Source organism: Meleagris gallopavo, chromosome 19 (genome assembly GCF_905368555.1).
Source record: "Meleagris gallopavo chromosome 19, MGAL_WU_HG_1.1, whole genome shotgun sequence".
Lineage (NCBI taxonomy): Eukaryota > Metazoa > Chordata > Aves > Galliformes > Phasianidae > Meleagris > Meleagris gallopavo.
The window spans coordinates 9922984-9947757 of record NC_139422.1 but is presented as its reverse complement, the minus strand read 5'-3'; the positions used below and the strand labels follow the sequence as shown (position 1 = coordinate 9947757).

The 24774-nt window shown below is 41.5% G+C and overlaps 1 protein-coding gene across 1 annotated transcript in view; it reads right to left on the bottom strand.

The window, feature by feature from the left end:
- Positions 1–333: 333 nt before the first annotated feature.
- The window catches only part of LMX1B (LIM homeobox transcription factor 1 beta), a 101194-nt gene continuing 76753 nt past the window's right edge, over positions 334–24774 (bottom strand). The window contains exons 3-8 of the mRNA XM_085239390.1: positions 13195–13427; positions 10073–10251; positions 9104–9181; positions 8643–8709; positions 7578–7739; positions 334–5851 (exon numbers count right to left, since the gene is read on the bottom strand). Of these exons, the coding sequence (XP_085095516.1) occupies positions 5694–5851; positions 7578–7739; positions 8643–8709; positions 9104–9181; positions 10073–10251; positions 13195–13427 (877 nt within the window). The 3' untranslated portion in view covers positions 334–5693. The remainder of the gene's footprint in view (positions 5852–7577; positions 7740–8642; positions 8710–9103; positions 9182–10072; positions 10252–13194; positions 13428–24774) is intronic.

Genomic DNA, 24774 nt, shown 5'->3' with positions numbered 1-24774 from the left:
AAGCTTATCTGAGTCCTGGACATCCACTGAGTGCTGGTCTCCCCAGCTGGCAGCAGCGAGAACTAACGCAGCGTTTCCCTGAAGCGGTTCACGCGACATCAGAAACTGACAATCCTCTACACCTCTGCTACTCAGTGGATCAAGCAGATCAAGCAGATGGCTCCACATCACCGAGAAAAAACCAATGCAGTGCCCGGCTGCAATGATCCCCTGGTTTTCTGGCCTGAGAGAACAGCGGTGCCATCCCCCAGTATACATAGAACACCTTCAGTCTGCAAAAGCAAAGAAAGAACTGCACTCTGAAAGAAAATCCTGTTTTGTTTACAGGTTGCTTTTATTTACAAATATACTGAGGTGTAATCTCTCTCTTTTTTTCTTTTTCTGTTTTTGCTTCAGTGTCTTTGTGTGGGTGGGTGTGTGCACATGGAGGAAGCATAATGTTTGAGAAACTCATGTATCGTGGCTGCCAGGCCATGGTGGCAGAAAATAAAATCAGCAAAATGAAATTTAAAAACACTAATAAATAATTTAACAATGACAAGTAATTAAATAATAAAGAAAACAACAACGATCTACATACATTATGGTGGCTTTTTACGGACACAAGGAAAGAAGGGGGAAGCTACTGCGAAAGGCAGATGGTTACGTATGAAAGAGCATATTCATATTTTTACAAGTTAAACAAATTGTAACAGACAGCTACAAAATACTACATTTTGATAACATAAATACAGAATATATAAATATACAAGTAATACAGCCATACACAGCTAAAAAATAGGGTGTTCACTTAAAAAGAGAGTTCCCAATGCAAAATATCTGGCAGTCCCTTCACAGTCACTGCTGAACAGAACAACGGTGGCAGAACCAAGAGGACGTGGGCTGTGTCCTTTAGGAAGGCAAATGACCGCCACTTGACTGGGGAAGACCTCAAGTGAGTGAGGCTGTGCCTAAGTCCCCCCAAAGCCAACACTTCCGAACTTGCCCAAAGTTAAGCACGTGCCTAAGGAGCCCCCTAGTGAGACAGATGGAAACCTGAAGCCCTGGCACACCGCAGTGCGTGCAGCTGCTGTCTGCCGAGTGCCACCAGGTGAGAAGGGCTGGCACCTAGAGATGGACCAGCACACGCAGGAGCCCCCGCTCTCCACGGATGTGGGAAGCGCTCTGAGCACTGGATCGTGTGCAGCGCTGCCCTGAGCACTTCACACTCGGAGCGGCTCCAGTTTCCGCAGCTTTGTTGTGCTTTAGTATACTCTCTTTCCTTTCACTTTTGCAACAGAATCTGGGACCTGTAAGAGCTCTTTCCTTCCTCTTTGCTTCTGCTGTTAAATTTTAGCAATTTTTTGGGGTGGCTGGGATTACCGATTTGAAGAAGGCGCTCTCACAAACCCCAGCTTGCAGCACCCTGGTGGCACGGCAGAGTTCCTGGGACACCTTGGAGGCTTTGGATGTACCTCTGATTGCTAAGGAAGCTGAAGGGAGTCCTGAGCAGAGTGAGAAGAGGTAAGTGGGTTCACACCATCTCTGGAAGACCCTTCCCCATGCAATGATGGCACAGTGAAATGGCTGCCAACAGAAGAGCGCTGACCTCCTTTAAGGACATGGGAGTATTCATCAGACACGGGCAGGGTGGGTCTGAAGAATCCACTCAGCAGCCATCGTGAGACTGGAGTGAACCACGCGTGAGCATGGTTAGCAGTGACTGAGCCAAGTGGTCCGGATGTTTTTAACGACAGATTTTAAAGAAGAAAATGAGATCAAAATTCTTGGGATGCTGTTTCAATCTCATTGAGTTTAACCACTGTATTTTAATTACAACTATAGTTCATGTTGTGACTGTGAAACATATCTACCACCAGTCCCTAAGCGCTTAGAACACGGCTTTATTCCAGTGCTTCGGAAAATAGTGGGCTGAGAAGAGCACTACGTGGAAGGAATTGTTCCCTTGACATTCAGCCACGCAATGAAGCACACTGCCACCCAGCTGAGAGCTACTTGGGTTTGGTGACTGCATGGCTCAGAAACTATTTATGAATGCAAGAAAATCTGTGTGCTATCACTGCTTTTATAAACAGATCCGGTAATTGCACAATGAAGACCTCTGAGGAAGATGTAATGTAGTGTATTCACTCTGATCTCACAGAGATCCTTTTTAAACATTATTGAGCAAACACTGAAACCTAATTAATCATCTTTTACTTAATTGCATCTTGTCACCACTTTACCTTAACATGTATTCCTTGCTTAGCCAAAACAACATGATTGAAGCACTGTGAAGAACTCACTTGATGCATTTATATTAGAGAGAGGTTAATTTCCTAGGGAAAATGATCACTGTAAGGTGCATGTAATAAACTGCTGTCGTGACCTCTAGCCTCCAAGCTCCCATATGAGCAATCATTGTTTGTGGTTTCCGTGGAAGTGCCAGATGCTAAGAATTTTTGGCAAGGGTTTATCAACTTGACTCAGTATAAGGTATTACTGTGATATGGCCCATTAAACATTTTACTTTTACCTGATCGGTGACATTTCCCTTGCCAATAGAAGAGTAAAAGAAAAATCAAAAAGGTCAGAGGTTGCTATATAATCTTTTACTGCAGGTCCCAGGTTAAAACCACAATGATCACACTCCAGTAGGATAATTCATTCCACAAAAAAAAAAAAAAAAAAGTGACATTTATTTTGTTTTAGTGAACTTTGGCCTTTGCCAGATATAATGGGTCTGCTGGAAACCTTCGGCTATGCATTCCTTCTCTTGACCAGCAGCACACGGTGGCAAGAGAACATTATGCATGCCAGACGGCTCAACTGTGTAGTGCCTGTGGCACCAGAGGCGGAGGAATACGGGGCAGCAAACAGCTATGACACCATCACACAACACACTGATGGAAAAGAGATGGTAGATACAGGTACACTGCAATGAAAGAGAAAGAAAGGGTGGCAAACAGCCATCTAAAGAACAACAAAGGATTATGGCTATTTTAGCTATCAAATGGGATATCTGATCCTTTTCTTGGAAATGGATTGTATTTTCAACAGCCCGGGCAGAAGCAGAGGTAGAGTTGGGACAAAGCAGTTCTGCAGGTCACATTATAGCTCTCATATACAAGTCTCTGATTACATTAAAAATATCATTTTGATTCTGCCAATAATGAGGGACAAAGCAAGATTTGTGTCTAGTTTATAAACCCAGTATGTTTGAGATGGTCAGGATGCTTTTCTATGACTCTAAAGGAGCATAGGAGAGGATGGGGAAGAAAACATAGTGAATCCATTGAGATTGGTGGTTACAAATGTTTATAATGTGCCATACAAAAAGTGCTTGCCTTCTGCCCTGCAAGCAGTACAGCTCACCTGAGTTCTTTATAAATATTTATTACCATGCAGAGAGAAAGGAAGTTCTTTATTTTAATACACAAGGAAAGGGAAGGATGGATAAGAAAAGAAAATTCTTCCAATTTCAAAACACATCAGGGCTTTCACAGCCTTCAACTAAAAAGAAAGTGAGAGAATGTCACTAGCAAAAGCACAGGGGTGTAAAGGCCCCAACTCCTCAGAGAGACGAGATGGGCAGCTGCAGGGAGGGGGGCATCCTCCAGCGCCAGCGTGGGGCCATGGGATCCTCTGGGCACCGGGAGTCGTGTGGAGAGCAGGTATGGGTTTGGCTGCCGTGCAGCAGCAGGAGGGGTCTACCTCCAGGTCTGTGCCTCACTGCTGTACTGTATGCACGAAGTCTTTTCCCCCAGTGCTTGCCTCACCTCCATAGAGCGAGGCCGGATTAACTTATCTCAGAGATAAAAGTTTGCTTGCTTAATAAACCTCTAACTCACGGTCCACGTTTCCATTCCGGAGAGAACCGTGAATGTATTTGTTTCCTCAGACCTGGCACCTGATCCCTGCCTCCCACCCGTCCTGGGCTCACGGGGAGCTGCTCTGCACCAGAAGAGGCGAGCGGCCTGGCGGCGCTGCCCGGCAGGACGGCGGTGGCGCAGTGGGAGCTCCCTGCAGGGCGAGCTGCCCCTCAGCCAGGGCCCAGGAGCGACCCTGCTCTTGTGCCTGCTGTGACCCCTGCAGGCTGCAGCTCTGCCGCACTGCCAGTCCTTGGCCCAATGTCATCCAGTGCTCTGGACTTGGTTTTGGCTGTTATGGTCAATACAGTAAAGGTATTTGTTTCAGAAAGTTCTATCCTGCCAATCTTTCCCCATGAGCTCTATTTTGAACACACCCTGTAATTACTGATATTACCCTGGCAAATTTTCCCCATGAAGTTTTCTCCACTAAGAACCATGACTGTACTTGTCTGCCTCTCCGCATTATAATTATCACCAGGCAATATTCATAACTATGCTATTATTATTTATGATATTTTATGCCCTACGAAAACCTATATGACATATGCTCAGACTTCAGAGTCTGAGACGATCAGACTTCAACTGGGACATTCCCTTCAGTGCAAGCAGTTCTTGCTCCTCGGTTTGCACTACTACAAGGTTAGTTGGAGTATTTATTATGAATTCAGGAGTCCCATCAGTGTGAAACCTGCAGGCGTTCGATTTGACTCCAGTTCAATACATCCAAACCTTCCATTGCGATCTCTTTTCTACTATTTTTTCCCAGTTGGTGCACGTTTGAGGACTTCTGATGGCTCAGGCTAGAATTGTGTACCATAGATCCTTGCTGAGGCAAGACAATTAACTAAAGGAGTGCTTAATTATTCCAGATGGACAATGGAGTATAGCACATTTATGCCTCATGCAAAATATAAATAAACAGAACAGAATGAACAACACATCTGCCAATCATATTCTAGACTTAAAATTTGGCACTGAAATACTTACAAACAAAAGTAAATGTTTTATTCTCACACTTCAGAAAAATTAAATAAAACTCTGTCTTGTAAGCACCTTTAGTTTTAATTATTTAAGATCAATACTAATCTAAACGCCTCTGTCCCTAACATGCATCTCATCTCCAGGGTCATAGACCTTTCTTATTACAAAATCACTGGCTTTCTCCACAAATATTACTGTTAACCAGTTTCCTCAGTACCATATGTATAAGGGCTATAAACTAATGAGCAGATCTAGGTTATGTAGAAAAAGTGTAGAAAGGAAACAAATGTTGAACGTCACATTTACATTAACTTCTCACAGTTCAAATGGCAATTTATCCACAACATAGTATGAATCATGCAGTAAGAAAAGGGAGGAACCTCCAGTTTCTTTGATTTATTTGTCATATGGTTGACTGATGTCAGTATCAGTGGCTTAAAAAAAATTTAAACATCCAAAAGAAAGGAAGAGAGAAAGGAGGAAAAGGTCTAGCTTTCCACAAAATCCATTTCCTTTACAACGGAGAGCTCAAACCAAACCAAAACAAAGGCTGCTGAAGAGCAGAGTCTTCTGTTCCTTTCATGCTTCTCTCTTGGTCTGGTGCAAGCTGAGAATCAAGGGTATGTGACTGGTAGATGTGTTTTGTTTATATATGTATGTATGTAGGTAGGTAGGTACAGATATATGCACGTACATACATACATATATGCACACAAATATAGTCTTCCTAAAAATGCTCTTTGCAGTCCAGAGGCAGCAGGAGTCACTGTGAAGGAAGAGCTGGGCAACATATGGCTGTAGAGTCTGCACTGGAAAAAGTCACTGGCTAAGTACACGCCGGCTGTTTGTTTTCGTTTATTTTCATGAGGCGAAATACGAGCTCTGCATAGAGTACAGCCTGTCAATGGGGTTTCCTACCCTAGCCTGCATGGAGTTAACTTCAGAAGAGGCAAGAAAACAGTCGCTCAAGCTAGTTAAAGAGGTATCACTGTCGATATCATGAAAAATGGAGTCGTTTCCTGCAAATGAAATGTATACATTAAGCTGTATTCTGTGCAGCCAGAGGACACAGTACATACGGATGCGATGCTTGTATATAGCACACTGCAGCAAAAGGGAATGCTTCTGGTCTTGTTTTTGCATGTTAATGCAATTTGGCTCTAAGGGTCTGACCTATAAAAAGAAAGGCTAGCAACCAATTTGCAGAGTTCAGCTGGCAGCAATATCACTTAGAAATGCGGAAGCCTAATATATGTGTCAGTCAACAGCAAGCCTTGCCTGGTGACGTGAGCAAACAGGGGAGAAGAGGGCTCCTGGTGCCCCATGAGCTGCCACTGAGCACTTGTGGGGGCTCAGGGCAGGAACGCAGGACCACTGAGCCCACAGTGGGGAAAAGTGGCCTGAGCACCATAACCAGTAGTGGTCTTGGTTTGCACACGAGGCAAAAGGCAGGCCGACAAAGCCAGCCGGGCCCAGGAGGAGGCCCAGTTTCCTGGCCTCAAATAAGCTATAGCTGTAAATATGCTTTCTTTTCAGAAAATTCCACTCTTTGTGGACTGGTTTGGAACACGGCACCATTTATTTCCCTTAGCAACTACAATTTCAGCTTATTTCATATTTTAAGGTACCAGAAAGAGCTCTAGCTCAAGTAATGTGAGCTTTAGGAAAGTGTTACTCTGGTTCTTTTTCCTTACACATTCATTTAAAATGGCTTTGTCTTAATTCCTGCATTGATTTTGGAACACAGGAGTTGCCTCCAGAGGAGTTTTGCTTAGAAATTGCCAAGCACATTGTTAGCAACAAAATCACAAGTCATCTAATGCTCATTTGCACTTCAAATATCCTCAGCTCCCTAAAGTATTTACCAAATTGCCTGGCGAGCACTGTGGTCTTGCCTCAGTGGAAAAAGCAGTCATACAGACCCAAGCCAGATTTCTTGTTACTCTGTGCAATCCATGCTCATGACAGTCACGTGCACGTTTAACTGCAATGAAGTACTCCCAGTCAACACAAAAGAGTCTGATGTAAATAGGTCCTCTTTGTCTATGGCAAGGCCAATAATCACAGTCTGAGAAATCCTCTGAAATTTTATTTAAGTGCCACACTGCAATCGTTCGGAATCAATTATTAGGCAGTTAATATGCTTGTGAAGCATTTAGTGTACCTATTCACTTGATGTTGCATGGTAAGGAAATTGTAAAAGCAAACCATCATCTTGATTTTGGACAGAGAATATAATTATGTAGGAGCAATGTCCTGTGGTGACATATCTCCCGATAGCTCAAAAATAAATCCATGCATGTGATCTGAGGGATCTTTGAGGGTTGGTTATTTAGTTTTTAATAAATGGATCACTTCTTTTTATTAGATCACTTTTCAAGGCACTTATCTTCCCAAAGCTTCTAGGAAAAAGGAAAAACTTGTGAGGAAGGTAAGGAAAATTTGTCACTGTTTATTTTTAGTCTTGGACAGTGATTTAAAAAAGTAAAGCTGGAGAGATAATGTTGCTTTTCTTTATCATTTATCAAAACTATACTCTGTAGTAGTGTCCAGAAGCTGGGAAGAGCCCTCTTCTACCCTTTTATGTGTACACGAAAATATACACACAAAACTGACCAGTAGAAATTCCTTTGTACAAATCCCAGAAAAATACTATAACAGCATGTAACTCCGTTGAACCTTTGGAGTGTGAACCAGCATACGAACCCTGCTATTTCTGATGCGGCAGAATGATGCATGCCTTACCATAAGGGTTCATGTGGTCGCCTGGCATTTGTGGAGGGGTCAGACCCTGCTGAAATGGGTCTGTGCCATAACTGCTTTGATCCATTGCTACAATCTGCTGCTGTGGTGGTGCAAGTGGTGTGTAAGATGTCATCATCCCTTCCATTCGGTTAGACATTACTTCTGCAAAAGACACAGGAGGGCACAGTCACTGCTTAGCAACAGAAAGACTGCAGATATCACTGCTGGTGACGTTACTGAGCATAAGAGCACTGTGAATACATGTAGGTGTCCGTGCCATTCAGAGGTGCCTTCCCAATCTTGTTTGAGAGTACAACTATTAAGTGCAAAGACCCGTAATCTCTGGACCATATCACCCACATCTGGGTGCTGGATCATATTTTCCCAAAGTCTCCTTGTAACTGCTATAGCCCTAACATTCTCTAATGCCTGTTCGAGCCAGCCTAATACTGCTAATTCAGAAACAGTACAGCAACTCTCTACGATGGAGTGGATATGATGTGGAGCAAACAATACATGTTTCCTTAACAGTAGCCTGCAGAGTAGCCCCTCATGCAGCTCACAGATCATGATCCTCAAGATCATGACAGTTTTTCTGCTCTGCGTCAGAAGAATTTGAGGCTGCAAGGTCTTGAGATGCTGCTCTTCAGCAGCAACCCTGAAGCTGCAGGACACGTCCTGGCAACTCTGCCCAGGACCTGGGGCACAGGAGGGGCTGCCTGTGAGCACGGTACCCTCTCTTCATAAGAAAATAAAACTAACTGGAAGATCTCCATTAAGTGAGCCTCCTGGAGATTTCCTCCAGTGTAAGCTCCTCTGCACTGCAGATTTCTTCCAGGAAGGTACTAGCTTCTGTAAGCATGCTGAGGGTCTGAGAAGAATTTGGGATAACATACCACAGTCACTCAGACACAGCAGCTCTTTGTGCTTCCACAGGTAATGGTACACACTTGTGAATACCCTGCATGGCTGTACTGAGACAGTTTGTATCCATGTGGGAATGGCATTTTGAGAAAGCTTGTAGATTCTTTCCCCCTTGCTTTGCCTCCATCACAGATCCCCTACCTTGCCCTAGTCGCTGAGAGTTTTGTTGCTCCTGCTGCTGCTGGTGCCTTCGTGCTAGTTTTTTCATCTGAGTAAAAGAGGAAGAACAGAACAATCTCATGGGTCTGAATGGAACAGTTTTTTTTTTTCTTCCAGAATTCTCTGTAAACATCAAATCAATTAATACAGACCATTTATATTCATGCATACATCACTTTGGGTTCAGTTTCATTTCTAAGCTTAAACATTTCAGTTTCCAGTTCACATTTGCAAGCAAAATTTACTCCCAGTGTTGTGGTGCTTGTAGGACATGAACTTAATGTTCGTGTTCTCCCATGGATGTAGACAGCTGAGCATGCAAAATGTGCACAGTTCAGTCCCTTGGATCTTTGTGATATGTTCAACATCTTGAGGGGGGGGAGAAGGGAGTCCCTGTTGCAGAACAATTCGTGTTACTTTTGAGAACTTGAGAAACAACCTACCTTTGCTCTTTGGTTTTGAAACCAAACCTGGACAACTCGCACACTGAGTCCCGTTTCAGCTGCTAAAGTTTCTCTGACCTAGAGGAGGAAATGTTTAAAGCTATATTTTTTTCCCCACATCTAGTAAGTCACATTCTATGGAAGATAATTGCATTTACAATAGATACTGCATGCACAGAATTATTTTTTTTAATTCCTCATATTTTTGCACAGTTTGTGCAAGCTCTGCCCTTCACATCACTAGTTTCATAAATAATAAACAAGTATTCTGAGCAGTGTAAAATGTTACTAAATCATTTCATGATTTTTAGTTTACCTATAAACCAGTTCTGCATGAAAAATTATAAACTAGGCTATGAACTATGTTTATGCTTTTGGCAACAGGGCACACTGCACTGTCCCAGGAGACGTACTTTGTACACCTGCAGGACAGTGTCACTTTTTGCAACAAATTTTGCGATACAACTCCACTTTTTTTTTTGCCAGACAAACTTGAGATTAAATAATTATCTAGATTAGTTTTCAAAAGATTTCATTTTCACCAGCTTCATCGTACCTTCCCTTAGCTGCTATAAATGAGATAACACCATGGTTAACTTTCTTAAAAAAACAGGACTGGAAGGACAAGTGGTAGGTCCAGGGCTGCACACCCATCTCCCCAGAAAATGAATCCCTCTGCGGTGGGAAGGAGGAGGGCATGAAGTCACTTTACCCAGGTTCTGAAAGTCCATGGCTTTGTTTCACAGCAAGCAAATACACTGCTCCATAGGAATCAGCTGCTCTACATAATGAATAACAAAAAACGACATAGATATAGAACTGGTCCCAGGATGCCTTCTGGTTTCTGCATTCACCCCCAAGTGCCTGCTGCTGGCCCAGGAAGGGGCAGGGGCCTTTGTGACCTGATGCTCTCACCCTGTGCACTGCCTGGTGTCAGAACAGGATGTAGGTCCCTACAGAAGCACCTACCTTCCTACAGGGCTTGGAAGACACTTCAAAGGATGCTTTGAATGCCCGTCTCTGCTGTGTAGTGAGTATTGTCCTTGGTCGTTTAGGTCTCCTTGGGTCCTTCCCATCATCACTTCCTTTTCCTTGTGTTACTTGTCCTTTGGTGGGCTTAACATCTCCATCTTCATCATCGCTTTTAACTGGTGAAAAATCAACAAGATATAAAACTGTTTGTGTTCCACCAAGACAACGGGGTGTTTGAGAACTGCTCTTCAGCTACAAACTCATCAACAGGTCAATGACTGTGTTTATCTGCAGACCTACATTTACTGTGGGCAGGAGGAGACTATCTTAAATCTGTGTGTATGGCCTAAATCAAATTCCACAAAAGGAGAAGAATATTTTTTTCTGCTTAATATATAATTGAGGGCACAGGACAGATCAGGGGATGTAAACTCAGAATACAATGCAATATCTCAAGAAACTGGGTACAGAGACCCTTGGTACCCTTCTACCATCATCTGATTCCCTCTGTGCTCACCTGCTGACACTGCTGCAACCATACTGGCTAACAGACACGTTTGCCTTCAAAGAATAGCTGCATCTTCTCCCTCTGCACTAGTTTCAGAGAGGTGCCACTGTCCCCAACGCTGAGGCAGCAAAACAATCTAAGTGCAAATATTTCCAAAGTATCTTAAAGTCTGTTTACATAAATATAGTGTAGATTCCAGAAATTGTTCTGAAAATTTTGACGCTCTGGAGATAATATCAAATAAAGTCTTTTCCCTGTCATTTCAGTATTCTTTCTCTGTTCATTACAAACTGTCAATATGTGCATGCACAAATTTGTCTTTCTTGGCAAAAACACAAATATCTATGTGCTTCTGTAAATAGATTATTTGTATTTTCTGCTGTTAGACTACGAATATTCTTACAATCTAGTGATATTATGTATGCTAGCATATTGTACTATGAAATTTCATTCTCAGTGGCAAACATTAAAGAGGAAGTCTGAATTCTGATGTGAAAAACAACTTTTCAACTCAGTATATTTCATTTCAACAGACTACCAGGGTTTTTTTTTCTATCAGCAAACATTAATGTATTATTCCAGGAACCTCAGCCTTAAGAAACTCACTGCAATTTTGATATACTCAGAAATTACATTTGGGGAATTAACAAATTAGACTTTAATTCATTATTGGGTCTGATTATTATGCACCTAGCAATCTAATCACCTTTTACTTTAATAAGCATCTTTTGCCTAATGATTAAAGAGAAGTTCAGTCATTTTAATAACCATGACATTATTAACTTTCCAGCAAGCCATTTCTAAGGAAAGGTTAGTGAAGATTAGTATTGCTCATTGGAGAGTTACTTTTGTGTCCAGTGGACAAATATTTGATTAGAGAAGGACACACACTCAGCCAGGGGTACAGGAGACCATTTGCTCTCACTCAGGCACTTAGGAGATATGTGTTTTCAATGCATTTGAGAATGGGAGACAAAACATCTCATTTAATTTGTCAACTTGTTTTTCAGGTTCACGTCTGGCTAACAGAGAATAATGGAAAAAAAACAAAAAGCACCTCCAGGAGTAAGAAACTATCCCCTGTGCCAGTGGAAAATGAAATTGAAAGCAAGCTTGTTTTGTACTGCCTCGGCAGCTTACTGCCCAGTTGATCACAAAGTACAAAACCCAGGAAGGAATGAGCATCCGTGCCAGACACGGCCCTGCGAGGCAGGCAGCTGGCAACAAGCAACCTCCAGCCCTGCGTGGCAAGCTCACACTCGCTGGTGGAAGGAGCAGGATCACCATGCTCAGCCTGCAGGGCTGGGCACAGCTCCGCACTGTTCTTTTCAAAGGGATACAGACTGCAGCAGGTTGCTGAGGCAGGGGTGGCAGGACAACATGCTGAAGGGCAGGTAGGAAACTCAGACACCTCATGCAAATTCACAGAGAGCCCAAACCCTGTGATATCGGGATGACAGAGCAAAGCACTCATGCTCCTGCAAATGCAGGAAGGTAGTAAATAACGAGAAAAGGTCTGGTCCTGCACGCCCTGCTGACACAGCAGTGACCTTTGTCTTGTTGCATTCCCGACACAAAAATATAAATTTGAGCAATGTGATGAATATGACTCTTGGATTAGAGACAATTACAATAAGGACTGTGCCTATTTTCCCATAAACTACAGGCAAAGATCCAAGTTATTTGTCTGCTTAATGGAATGGTAATTGTTGATTTTCTTGGACATTTTCTTGGGAAATAAATGAGCAATTATGATGACTGGCACCGTACTGCACACACACAGTCTCTAATCTTGGACTCAACCAGGGCACACACGCAACGAGAAGTTTCCAGTCTCAGTGAGAGTGCATGGCACAGATACGAGGAATCCTATTCCTCCTGTTAATGCCTGAGCCTGACAGGCAGCCCTCACTGTAACTGTTGCCAGATGCTCTGGGTTTCGGACTGGAGAATCCAGACCCAGCGTGTGATCTTTTTATCATGTACAGTACTGTGCTCTCAGCCCCAGCCAGAAAGCAAGCAGCTTTGCTCACTCTTTCAAAACTTTCCCTTGGAGGTGGCTGGAGGACAGCAAGTATTCATCTCTCTCATATCGTGGTGATCTTGGGGAAGACACCCATCAGCTATCAGCTGGCAGAGCTCCAGCGCCTTCTTTAGGAGAAGCTCTGCCTGCACAGCATGGTGACCTTCCACCCATTTTTCTGGCTCATTACTGAAAGTATATGAGCAGAAGACTCCCTGATATCAGGGCAAAAATATTTTTGGAGGAAAGAATGCCTGTGGAGTAGAGTAGGCTTTGAATGAGGTCTCAGGTAACTGAAGTCAGTCTGATTCATGTGCTGTGATCTCACAGAAACGCACCGTATTGATCCCTCAAGAACCCTCAACGTTTTTTTCAACTTTACTAAGGCAGCAGCAAATTAGGAGAAGAACAAATTCAGGAAGAACAACTGGTAGTGGGGATTTTTAGCTGTGCCTGCTAAGAGTTGTAACTGTATGGGTGACAAAAGCATACAGAGAAAGTGGATGCGTAAACGGATGTGCTTTTCTGTAAAAATGCTCTGCAAACTCTTCCAGCTTTTCCAGCTGGGATAGAAGTGGGAATGCTCACCTGAGTCGGAATCATCTGGGCTGACGGAGCTCAGCAGGTCCTTCTCTTTCTCATAGTCACTTTTACAGAGCAACTGCCCTTCCTTAAGAACAAACTCATCCCCTTTTCTCAGCTGTCGCTCACAAACACAGCAACAGAAGCAGCTTAAGTGGTAAACGCACTCCAGGGCTCTCATCACGAATTCTGTTGGGGCAATTTTTTCCATGCAGCCACTGCACTTAGCAGCAAAAAGCCTGCAAGAAAGAGAGGCAAAAAAGTCAAAGGGAACATCAGATTCGCACACCGCATGCATTTAAACACATGAAGTTCTTTAATTTAGCCACAGATCAGATTGCCTCGTACTTTTGTAGATGGGGGACTTGCATTCTTAGTCTTGGAAACATCACAACGTATTCAAATCTCAGACACTTTGGACTACAGATTCCCAAACTGCCTGTGCTGGATAAAAACATAAAAATTTGTTCTCATCTCACTGCTTTGTTCCTCTTTAGGATAAGAAACATTAAGGCGTTCTCAGAGTTTGGATAAGTTTCTTCAAAACCAAACTTATTTTAATTCACTTTTTAGAGGAAAGGCTGAGCCAGACTTTTCTTTATGCAGGCGTTTTGATTTCAGAATGTATTTCATGACTGCCTGTGTCTGAGGAGGCTATAACAAATGGACACAGAAACGAGCATGGAAACGCAGTGCTGTTGCTGAGCAGATGACACACACATGCAATCACACACATGCAATTGATAAAGAGAGGAGCGAAATAACGTGGCTTTTCTTTGGACGTTGAGTTATTCCAGAATAACCTGTTTCCAAAGACAGTCCTGTGCATTTTAAATGGTGTGAAACATCCTTTGGCAGAGACAGGCAGTGATACAATCTGCTAAATTACCACTATAATCACAGGCCCTACAATACACACTATATTCCAGACTAGTTCTTATTAAACCTTTATCAACCCCCTCTTTCATACATCGTTAATTTTCTAAGATAAAGTTAGAATGATATAGATTAATTTTATTTTGCTTTTCTAATGGCAACTGGGAATCTCCCTAAGTGAGCTTTTAGGAAGACGGCTGCTTCAAATAAAGATGAATAGCTAAGTTACGTCCCTGTACCACATAGTGGATCTGGTAATTTGAAATTCAGTGGCTTTTATGGCAATACATCAAAGCGCAAGGTGCATTAATATTTACATTTTTTCAATGAAATTAACACAACTGCAGTGATGCGTTCACAAGAAAAAGGAGATTCTACATTGGATGATGGCATATGATGATTTTTTGTTGGTTGTTTTTTTCATCCTCAGAATTATCACCTTTTTTATAAAAGGCAAATATGATTAATTTTAGAAGGCGCAGGCTGTGGCACCTACTGAGCCTTCCAAAGCCTCCATTTTGTCTGAGCTGAGAAAATCCAGCAAAATGGCAGTCAGTAGCTCTTCAGCAAAGCAATGAAGTCACAAAATAGGCAAGAGGGAAAAGAAAATGTAAATACATTTGCATTCTGCATCCAAAGAAAGGCAGACTGCCCAAGAACTTGTGTGGCTCTTACGCCTGTATCCTTTGATCTGAAAAGAAATCTACTGTAGTAACTTTGCTGGTTTGGTGCACATCTTTGCACAACCAGAGGTACAACACAACAGCTATGCGTTGTACAAATCACAGAAGGAACACTGAGCAACTCCTTCTTGGGTACACAGTGGATAAATTTATTAAAGGAAAACTGAGGGTGTGCAGGACCAACAGCCACTGCTGATGAAAGGGCCACTTAATTTCATACTGTCTGCTGGGTCTGTCCACAACTTTTCGTTGCTTAGAGGCAAACTTCAGCAGCAAGAGGGAAATGTGATTTTACGTTCTGGCTACTAAGCATCACAAGAATATCACAGTGCTTTAGCTAGCAACTTCCTATGCAGGAAATATTTCTATCTATGCACAATAGCATATCTGAAAGGATTAAAACACAATGGGGGAAAAAAAGAGCAAACAGATTCTAAGCACTTAAAAAAGTTGTTTCTGTTTAACTGCTTAAACCTATTTGACTCAGTTTAATTAAGCTTGTATCTTTTGTCTGAGGGCTGTTGTGACGATGGAGCACACTTAAAGAATCTGAAGATTAGCAAATCTGGTGTGAAGGCATCCGGCTCCCCTGACTGCCATCAGTTCATTTATACTGGTGTGACAGTTAACCTGTGCACGCTTCAGTAAAACTCAATGGCTGGCTATCAGGAGGGATGGGACAGACCCTACATGTGGTAGCTGCTCTGCTGGGCAGCAGATGTAACAGCCTGACCAGGAAACATTGCTGCATTTCTGTTTCTACAGTCTCCAGGTTCCTGACTTCATCTGAATTTCAAATCAGTGCTACTAGCCTGAGAAATCTTAGAAAGAAACTCAGGAAAGCGACTGCGATCCTGCAGATACGGGCACTGATCTGTCTAAAACCCCTTGCAATACTGCTGCGATGATGATAAAACCCAGCATTGCAGTCGGGCTGTTAATAAAAGCAGTGCTGAAAGATCGGTGTACTTTGGAGGCTTTCACAGAAAGAGTTAATGCAGGATGTCTGCTCCACCACCCCCCTTTTTAGGCAGACCAGGGAGGCCAAGCTCTGAGAGACACTCAAAGAATAAGGGCTTTTTCTCTTTGAAAGAAGAACCTAGCAGAGATGCTGGCTCCAACAGAATGTACATTAAGTCCTCTGGACCAAACCATTCCTACTGCAAACCCACTGGATCAGCACCAGCACTACATGGGCAGCACTGCAGGACTGCATGCCAGGGCCAGGAGAGCCCAGGCAGAAAGGAGGCAGGAACCTCCCTGCGTCCCCTCTGAGCGGAGCAGTAGGGAGCAGCTTCCCTCGGAGGGCTGCGGGAGGCTGGGCAGGGAAGGGAAGGACAGGGAAGGCCAATGCAGCACCTCTGCAGAGAGCAGCGTGGGGCCGCTGAAGCTGGGGCCGGACTGGCACTGCAATAAATGGTGCACGACATTAGATAAGACAGCAGCTGTCTCCAGTTTTCTCCCAAGCAAACTGCAAAATCTGCCACCGTTCAGAGAAAGTGCAAACAAATGTAGCATTGTTTAGAAATAATTTTAAGGAGGAAAGCATACACTCCCCCTCACATTTCCTAGCTGGAACATAATAATATTCTATTATCTTCTTATCCTTGTGCTACAGAGTGCACTGTTTGTGTGACCGGTGTTTTCTATGCCATACTGCTTTACCAAATGGCTTTTCTTCCTCCTTGTTCTCAAAATAAAAGATATCCGACATGTACGTGGAAAACAGTTCACGTTATTTATTGGCAGTTGACTGTTGCCAGGAAGATGGTTCCTTCACAGTAATGTTACCAAAGGCAGTCTTTTCGTTACAAAGAAATATATTATTGTCAGTATAGTATTAAATCATTCAAATTAAGGTGCATTTGTCTGACAATACTGTGTCATTTTCATATCCTTAATTGTCCCTTGTCAATCTAACAAAATCCCATAAACCTTACTTGGGTACTTTGCATTATAGCATGCACTCACCCATCTTACGCTGAGTTGGATTTAATTCTGTGATTATAAAATTTTCATTGCATTTATCATTTAAAATGTCTATAGATGTTTTTTACCTTCCAGAAAGTAACCCAGGGTTATGCACTTCTTCTCTCTCTCTTTTTTTTTTTTTTGCACAAGGCAGTCTCACAACAGGAAACTAATCTTGACAAATGACCAGACTTTGATATCTGTGACCTAAAACACTGCTCGTTAGACTGTTCATTTTATAAATGAATGGTAATAAACCTGTTGAGAAGTGTAGGATAGTAAGAATACTTTACAGATCACCCATTTGTAGGTTTTAATCAAGGCAACACGTTTGATGAGGAGCATGCAGATATCTATGCAGAGACAAACATTCTGTCCTACTCAACCACATTTAAAGAAACATTTATTTTGCTTTCTATACATTTTGCAAATAATTTGCATAGCTCTGACTTTTTACCCCCTTGGCTGATTATCTCCAGCTCTCTTAAGTTAATGTCAAACCTCAAAATCCTTGGACTTGTTAAAGTATGCGGAGAGTGGAAATCAAATGCCTTTATTAGAAGCCCCAGGAAATCTCTGACTCCTAAGCACAACGAAAACATTCCAAAGAAAATTGTTCAAAGCAGACAAAGGAGAAAAGCAGAACTAGAAACCTTGTTTTGAATCAACGACTGCAAGAGTTTTATAAATAAATTATGTTGCATGGACTATTTTGAAAGACAACTCAATAACTTCAGAAGTTTTTAAGTGTGCTTGTCTCCATGACTGAAACACTTAGGAGATTCAGCTGAGCTCAGGTTTGGAACAATGGCCTGTTTGTCCAGTCAACTATTTGTAACAATCACGGGGAAGTAAATTTACAGTACAAGATAACAAAAAATATTCACGGTTTTAAACTGGGCGAACTTACTAAAATAATTTTGCATTTATTGCAGGGGCAATGAAATACTAAGACATGTGGCCCTGTCTTTAAACAGTAGAGGAAAATGTTCACCAGCGGAAGAGGCCATAAAGATTTTATTTGTTAGGATATCCCTGTGAAGTCAGGCTGAATCAGTAATCCTTAGGAACAACCACAGTTACATGATCTGTTGTGCCTTCCTGCATGGGCACAACCATCTGGTGTTTAATATGTATCACTGATTTATTATCTCTTGCACAGCTATCTTGCCGTAAGCTTGACCCTGATATGCTCCTGAGAGTCACTGTTCTGCTGTTTACTCTTATAATGTCCTGACAACCCACACTTTACCTTTCTATTACTCATCCAGGTTCTTCATTTCCTCCTGTTTGTGGGCAAACATATTTTAATTGTTTTATTATAACTAATTTAATCTGTGCTGAGAGATCTCAATGTGCAGTGTGAAATTTGCTGTACACATTAAGTGCGGTTCAAGAGGTTGGTTGTATAGGACTGAGGTATAAAAATAGACTCATTCAGTCAGGTTGTTTATTTACTGGATCTCTGCTGCAAAGCAGTAAATAGGAAGTTATTAACTGTTATTTGATATGTGAGAGAGGACAGACGTTGCTGTCTAACTATCAGAGATGTCGAAACATTTTCCCTTCTGCGTTATTCTGACATTATGTGTTGCAGGGAACTACAGCAGATAGCTGCATTTTCTTTATTTAATAACTATTCAAAGATGGTGGACACAAGCTTTTGTTAATAGCATAGGTATAGTCTGAAGCTCTGATACTTTTCTTTCTGATAATAACTGGTATATGACATCCCTATTGTGCCTATTATCCAGCTGGGAGATCACTTGGCACTCAGAGAACAAAATATGTTAGAGACAAAGTAAAATACATTATGCTTTTCACACAACTGAGTTTTATTAAGGGAAGAAATTAAATTACTAACAAATAACATCTGTTACTTCTTCGTCAGGAGAAATTTTGATGCTTCCGTGATCTTTAGACGACGCAGAATGGGGAAAACACTAAGCATTTTTTCAACTGTAGGACTTGAATGTTTTTGTAGCACCTTACAGCTCGCGAGTGCACATAAAAAAATCAAAACTTTCTTGGTTGCAGTAAATCCTGAACATTCAAAAAATCTCACGTGCACTAAAGCAGAAATGTAATTTTATGATTTGGAAAAGAAGAAACTCAAAAAAAAAAAAAAGAAACCAATCCATTTAAAATGTTTTCCCTGCAGAAAAAGTAATTACATAGTTTATTAAAGCCAATTTCATAGATGAAACTTCAGCAAAATAAAGCTAATTCCCTTTCACTGAGCAGTAATAAAGCATGCACAAAAATTAAAAGTTTCTAGGAAAAAGAAGTAATATACTTAGAGAAACTAAAACAAAAAAGCCCGCCTTTCTCCAGTGGGAAGGCTGAGGAAAGCATTTATGAGCCCTCTATGTGTAAAGAATACCGACTACTAACGAACGCTGCATTTGAAGCTGTGCTGCACAGTGGGGAAATGGATTTCTACCTTCAAATGTGGCATATTGTGGCACCAGGTTTTCCCCATAAACACTCTACCCGATGTCCATGAGGAGGGCTGTGCAGGTACCCAATGACCCACAGAGACAACGCAGCCCACCACGCGCTCACACCCTGAGGCCCACGGCAGCTCGCGCTCCTGCTCCCCCAGCTCCACTGCCTGATCCCAACGGTGAACTACCAAATTAGCACCCTTTGCTTGGGATTTCTTTCCGAGCAGAGTATCACAGAATCACACAATCGCAGGGGTTGGAAGGGACCTCAAGAGATCGAGTCCAACCCCTCCTGCTACAGCAGGCATCCTACAATAGGTCACACAGGTCCAGACAGGTCTTGAATATCTCCTCAGGATACACGTGAGGAAGGGATCCCATCCGCCTGAACAGGACGCCAGCCTTGGCATGGCTGCTGGGAGCCCCGCGGCTCCTCCTGGGCCCCCTGCCCTCGGGGTGCCAGGCCCAGGCCCTGCTCCACAACAGTGCTGCGCAGCCCCACCATCTTCCCACTGACTGCTCTGGGGTTGAGCCCACCATTCTGAGACTAATGAAAAAGAGGCAACGGATTGCAAAGGCAAATTGTCAGCGTGGAGACAGAACGATGGGAGAAGTTACATCTTCCTTTACTATAACGTAAAACATAAAATGTAAAGTACAGAGGAGTTTCTCGCTTCAAGTAGAATGCGACAAAATGGATTCTTCTCTTTGCTTAATTTTCACCCCTTAATTGACCATTTTGTTTGACTGCCTTCCATCACTGCCACACAGCTCTCTTTTATAGCATGTTTCCTTACAATGCTTTGATGGAAAAATTTATGAAGAATCGAATTATTGCTGTTAGAAGGGAATTAAAACAATTTTTCATTTACAAAGTCACTGATATTGCTCTACTGTGCTCCACCTTTGGGAATCCAATTGCTCTTCCCAGCTACTCCCATTCCTCTTTATAGCATGGCAATTGCACTGTACAGATTATGGCTGCAATTTTCTCCTAATCTGTTCTGGAGAATAGAAACTGTTATAAAAGTTAAGGGCTCCAATTGAATTGATAAAGTCAGGATTGCAATTAAGAAGCCTAATGGATTAACAAAATACAATGATTTTGTTAGAATAATATTTTTAGGCAGCACAAACATTTGGGGAATAATGTTATTTTGTCTACGAGTTAAAAAAAAAAAGGTGAATGGGCTTCTTTTATGCTTTTTGTATAACTTTAAATTATATCAAAGTGCTATGAAAGCATAATAGGTCTGGGGAGTTTGTATTTCTGCTGGAACTCTGCTGAGCAAGTTCATTACTGGCAAACAACATTTTCCCCATTTTTCTTTATTTGGATTCATATTCAGTTATTTACACATATTACACCAAATCCATCTTTATTCACAACCTGTACAACCTCACTGATTTCCAAGCACACAAGATGGCTGATGCTGTGTACAGTGAGGGCCTTATTTTGTAAACCAGATCTGTGAGAACTGCTTTCTTCAACGCACTGAATATTCACTAGTCTGATAAGAAGTCTTATCTTTCTTGTTCTCTAAGTGGCATACTGAATTTACAGTTGCCTTTGAATTTACATTGCCAGCAACACAGTGAAATTCTTCTAATGTAATTTTTGTATGAAAATTCACCCTAAAGGCTCCATAAGCAGGGAAATTGTACTGCTGGTGATTCATGCTTTGGCCTTCACTTTTAAAGAAAAAATAATCGTGTCAAAACAATTCAAACGTAATTTCTAAGTTATTTCTTGGCTGGCAAGAATGACTTAGGGAAAGAATTTATACAGGGCCTTTCCTCTCAACTGAGAGTAGTAAGAGGAAGAAATGTTATTTGCCAGTATAAAACAAAATAACTTCCTGTGCCTGCTGCACTGATGCTGTACAAGAGCTTGTGCCCAAACCCATCAGCACAGCCAATTTAGAAACTGATTTGCAAGGGAAAGATACCTTAGTCCTGTGGTGTTAATGTCTTTACAGTGGGGGGTCTATTGCCAGCTTCTCCAAACTCATCAACACAATCTATTATTAATACCCAGAAAGGCTTTATAGTATCTTTATTGCACAAGGCAATGAAAGCTCTGTGGTGTAATCTGTTATCTATATTGCAAAAACATGTGAAATAAAACAAAACATAGACACTTCATAAACAAAATGTTTCATCTGTTACATCTCTCTGCCTCTCCTATATATAAAGCAGTAGGGTGCAGGAAAAGCGCTCAGAGAGATTTGCTGTTAGATGTGGGAGTGCCTTCGTTTTAAATTTTATTTGTAATGTGACAAACTTTCATCTGAATGAAAATTTCTGCTTCTTTTACTGAGATAAAAAAGTTTAGGTCTCTGCAGAATTAGGCTGTGTTTTATTTCGAGAGCAAAGGAGTTTAGGAGCAAAATGCAGCATCTAAAAAGCTAAAGGCAAGCTCTTCGACATGCAGCCACAAGCTGGTAAATGCAGCTTCAGCATACAGCGGTGCTGAGATGAAGACAGAAGCTGAGGCCCCCACAGAGGCAGGACCAGGTATTTGTGTCAGGGGCATTGCCATGGCAGGAACTGAAGAATTCGTCTCCAGTAAACAGCAGCAAAAATAAGTGCCCACAGGCATTTCCCTGGAGGCAGTTTTTCCTTTGGGAATCATTCAAGATCAGAATTTCAGTGGAGAGTTGGGCCTTTTCTTCTGCTATTGATCTAAATATCTGTATTTGATATGAAAAGAGCAGAATTGTCCTACACTTAGACTGTAAGAATAGACAGTATTAGAAATATCATTTAACAGCAGATAAGTAAACATACAGTCGAAAATCAGAGATGATTTTGTTTTTAATAGATTGCAGCAAAGGTGGAAGAGGGAAGGGGATAGAAGGGGAACAGTTTTGTTTAATATTTATCTATATGTGTTTGCAACACAGTAAGAATAAAAAAACCTTTAACACAAGTAACCATGTCTTATTTCCCAAATGCCCCTTCATTATTTGCCTGTAGAAAATAAACTGTTCTTTTGTAGTGTTTCTCTTTTCAGTCAGACTGTCAGCTATTATTTTTCTATTTCCTCTTTTTGTCACTTTGCATTATTTTTGGTGCTGTAATTCCCATTTGTTCCCACTCCTATCTTCCTGTCTCCTATTGTTCCAATTTTTAATCCCCAGTTTTACTCTTCTTCAGCTCTTTTTTGGCCCGCTCTCAGTAGGGTTTGAGAAAATACCCAGGCGTGACTCCCTGCTATAGCAACCACACCTCCCCAGGAAAGCCACAACAATCTCTTCGGGACGAGGAAAGTCTTTCACAAGCTGGCAGCAAAAGTAAATCCTTCTTCAAGGAACAAGAAGGATTAGCAGAGAGCAGTGGGCTGCAGACTTAACCCTACCCCTCATTTCTTTAGAGCACCAGTCACTCAGAACCCCGCTGTGATGTACAATTAAACAGAACTAAAAAAAATCCTGAATGACACAAGAGCCGGATTGTGTAAAGGTTTAATTCCACTTTAATACCTTTCCAAGTTCAGAACTCAAAGATAGCAATTTAACCCAAGAATCCCCATCTGAGCATGAAAAGTTGCTGTTTGTCTTACAAAAGTCCCTAATATATTCTGCTGTAAATCATGGTCTATTAGCTTGACCTTTAAGGGATGGAAACTTATTTTTCACCCAATCATCTCTACATAGTTTCTCTTTACTGCCATTCTCCAACAAAATTCACTCATCTGATCAGGCAGACCAGCAAAAACATTTAACTTCTTTGATAATAATAATAATAATAATAATAATAAAAGGACCAATGGAAAAGGACCACTGGGAAGAAAAAAAGGGAAACTCAGACAGCTGAGGTGTGCCCAGAAATGCCCTAGAAATGATAATTTATTCCAGTTGTATGGACTCCCTCTTATTAACATCATGCCAATTACACATTAAAACATTATGATGCAAAACATGTAGCTCTTTTAACACGGGCATTTTTGAAGGCTCCAAATATCTGATTCATATTTTTTAATGTAAATATACAGACTTGCCTAATTATTCTAGCATAAACAATTACTATACTTGCTCTATAAGCTGAATTCTTAGATTAATAGAGAATTATCAAAATCTGCTAACTTCTGTAAGGTCAAAATATAGTCAGTTGAGTCCTAAAGAGTTAGCTACCAGCACCTGCGTTTCGATTTGGGATTTGGTTACTAGACTGCCTAAACACATAGCTAAAGAAACAAGCAAGGCCCTGTAGCATGGCCAGACTCTTCTTTTGCCTGGAACATTAGCACAGGTTTTAAGTTATTCCAGCATTTATATGTATCATGCAGGACACTGGCACATGTGTGAAAATGAAATCCCATTAGATACCAACAACATTATTAAGCATGCAAAGAGGATTATTTCCTTAAGCTCACAGGACTGAAAGGCTCGTCTAAACATTTTATTAACTTTTTCAGATTTTTTTTTAATTAAATGAAAACTTGTAAGTATGTTAAGGCTGGACAATATTGCTTAACTTTTGGTTATGTGTATGAATGTGTATTACACACACACATTTATCCAGAGTGGAAAAAATTGAGATGCCTTTTTAGAGAGAAATGGTCCAAAATCACCACCACGTTATACAGCAATACAGCGTTCCTCCCTTTGGTAAGAAAAGTTGTACTGCTTAGCATTTTTCTATAAAAACACTGAAATATCTCATGATATTCCTGAGTGTTGCATGAATGTTCTCCAGAATTCGGTGCTTTGTTGAATATCTGACTGAGAAAATCCTGCTCTGGTTGTACTGAACTTTTATCTGAAGTTACGAAGCACTTTTAAACAGAATATTTGCTGAAGTAGAATGAAGTTTGCTCACCAGTATTTCTGAGGTTCTTAAGAGCATCTGCAAAAGACAAATACATAAGGGCTGCTCCAAAAGTAACGCCTCCTGTTTTGTTATGTCGGCCCGTGACATCAGAGGTGGATGTTGGTGGGATGGCAGTAGGGGCTGAACCATCCAGCCAATATTTTATTAAAATCTGTTGTTGTGTGACATTTGGCAGCAGAAGAGCAGCCTGACAGAATGGAGGCTGAAATGGAACTGTGTATGGAGCAAAGGTGTGTCACTGAATTCCTCCATCTGGAAAAAAATTGCACCCACTGACATCTATTGGCACTTGCTGAACATTTATGGAGATCAAACAGTGAATGTGAGCACAGTGAGAGGTGGGCGGTGGTACCAGCAGTGGTGGCAGCAACGGTGGATCACCTCTGCTGGTGCAGATTATTAAGAATGTGGCATGCAAGCTCTTGTTCTTTGCTGGAGAAAATATTCAGCTGGTACTTATGACTGCTGAAAAAGAATGTAGCTGAGAATTTGCTTTATAAATAAGGGCTATTGTATTCTTTGTATCCCTTGTAATTTCCATTGAAATAATGAGGAGGTATTACGTTCAGAGCAATCTACACATAATGAAAAGTTGTGTATCAGTTTTTGCTTAACGTAGTGAAATGAAGAACCTCTTTGATACCAACAGGAATAGGACTGGGACTTTATTCACAGATAAGAAGGCTTTAAAGATGTCTAGCTCCATCGAGGGGCCTATCCTAAATCTATTTTCTACTGCTTCCTCAAAGAATCAACATTTAAAGTGTTTTCAG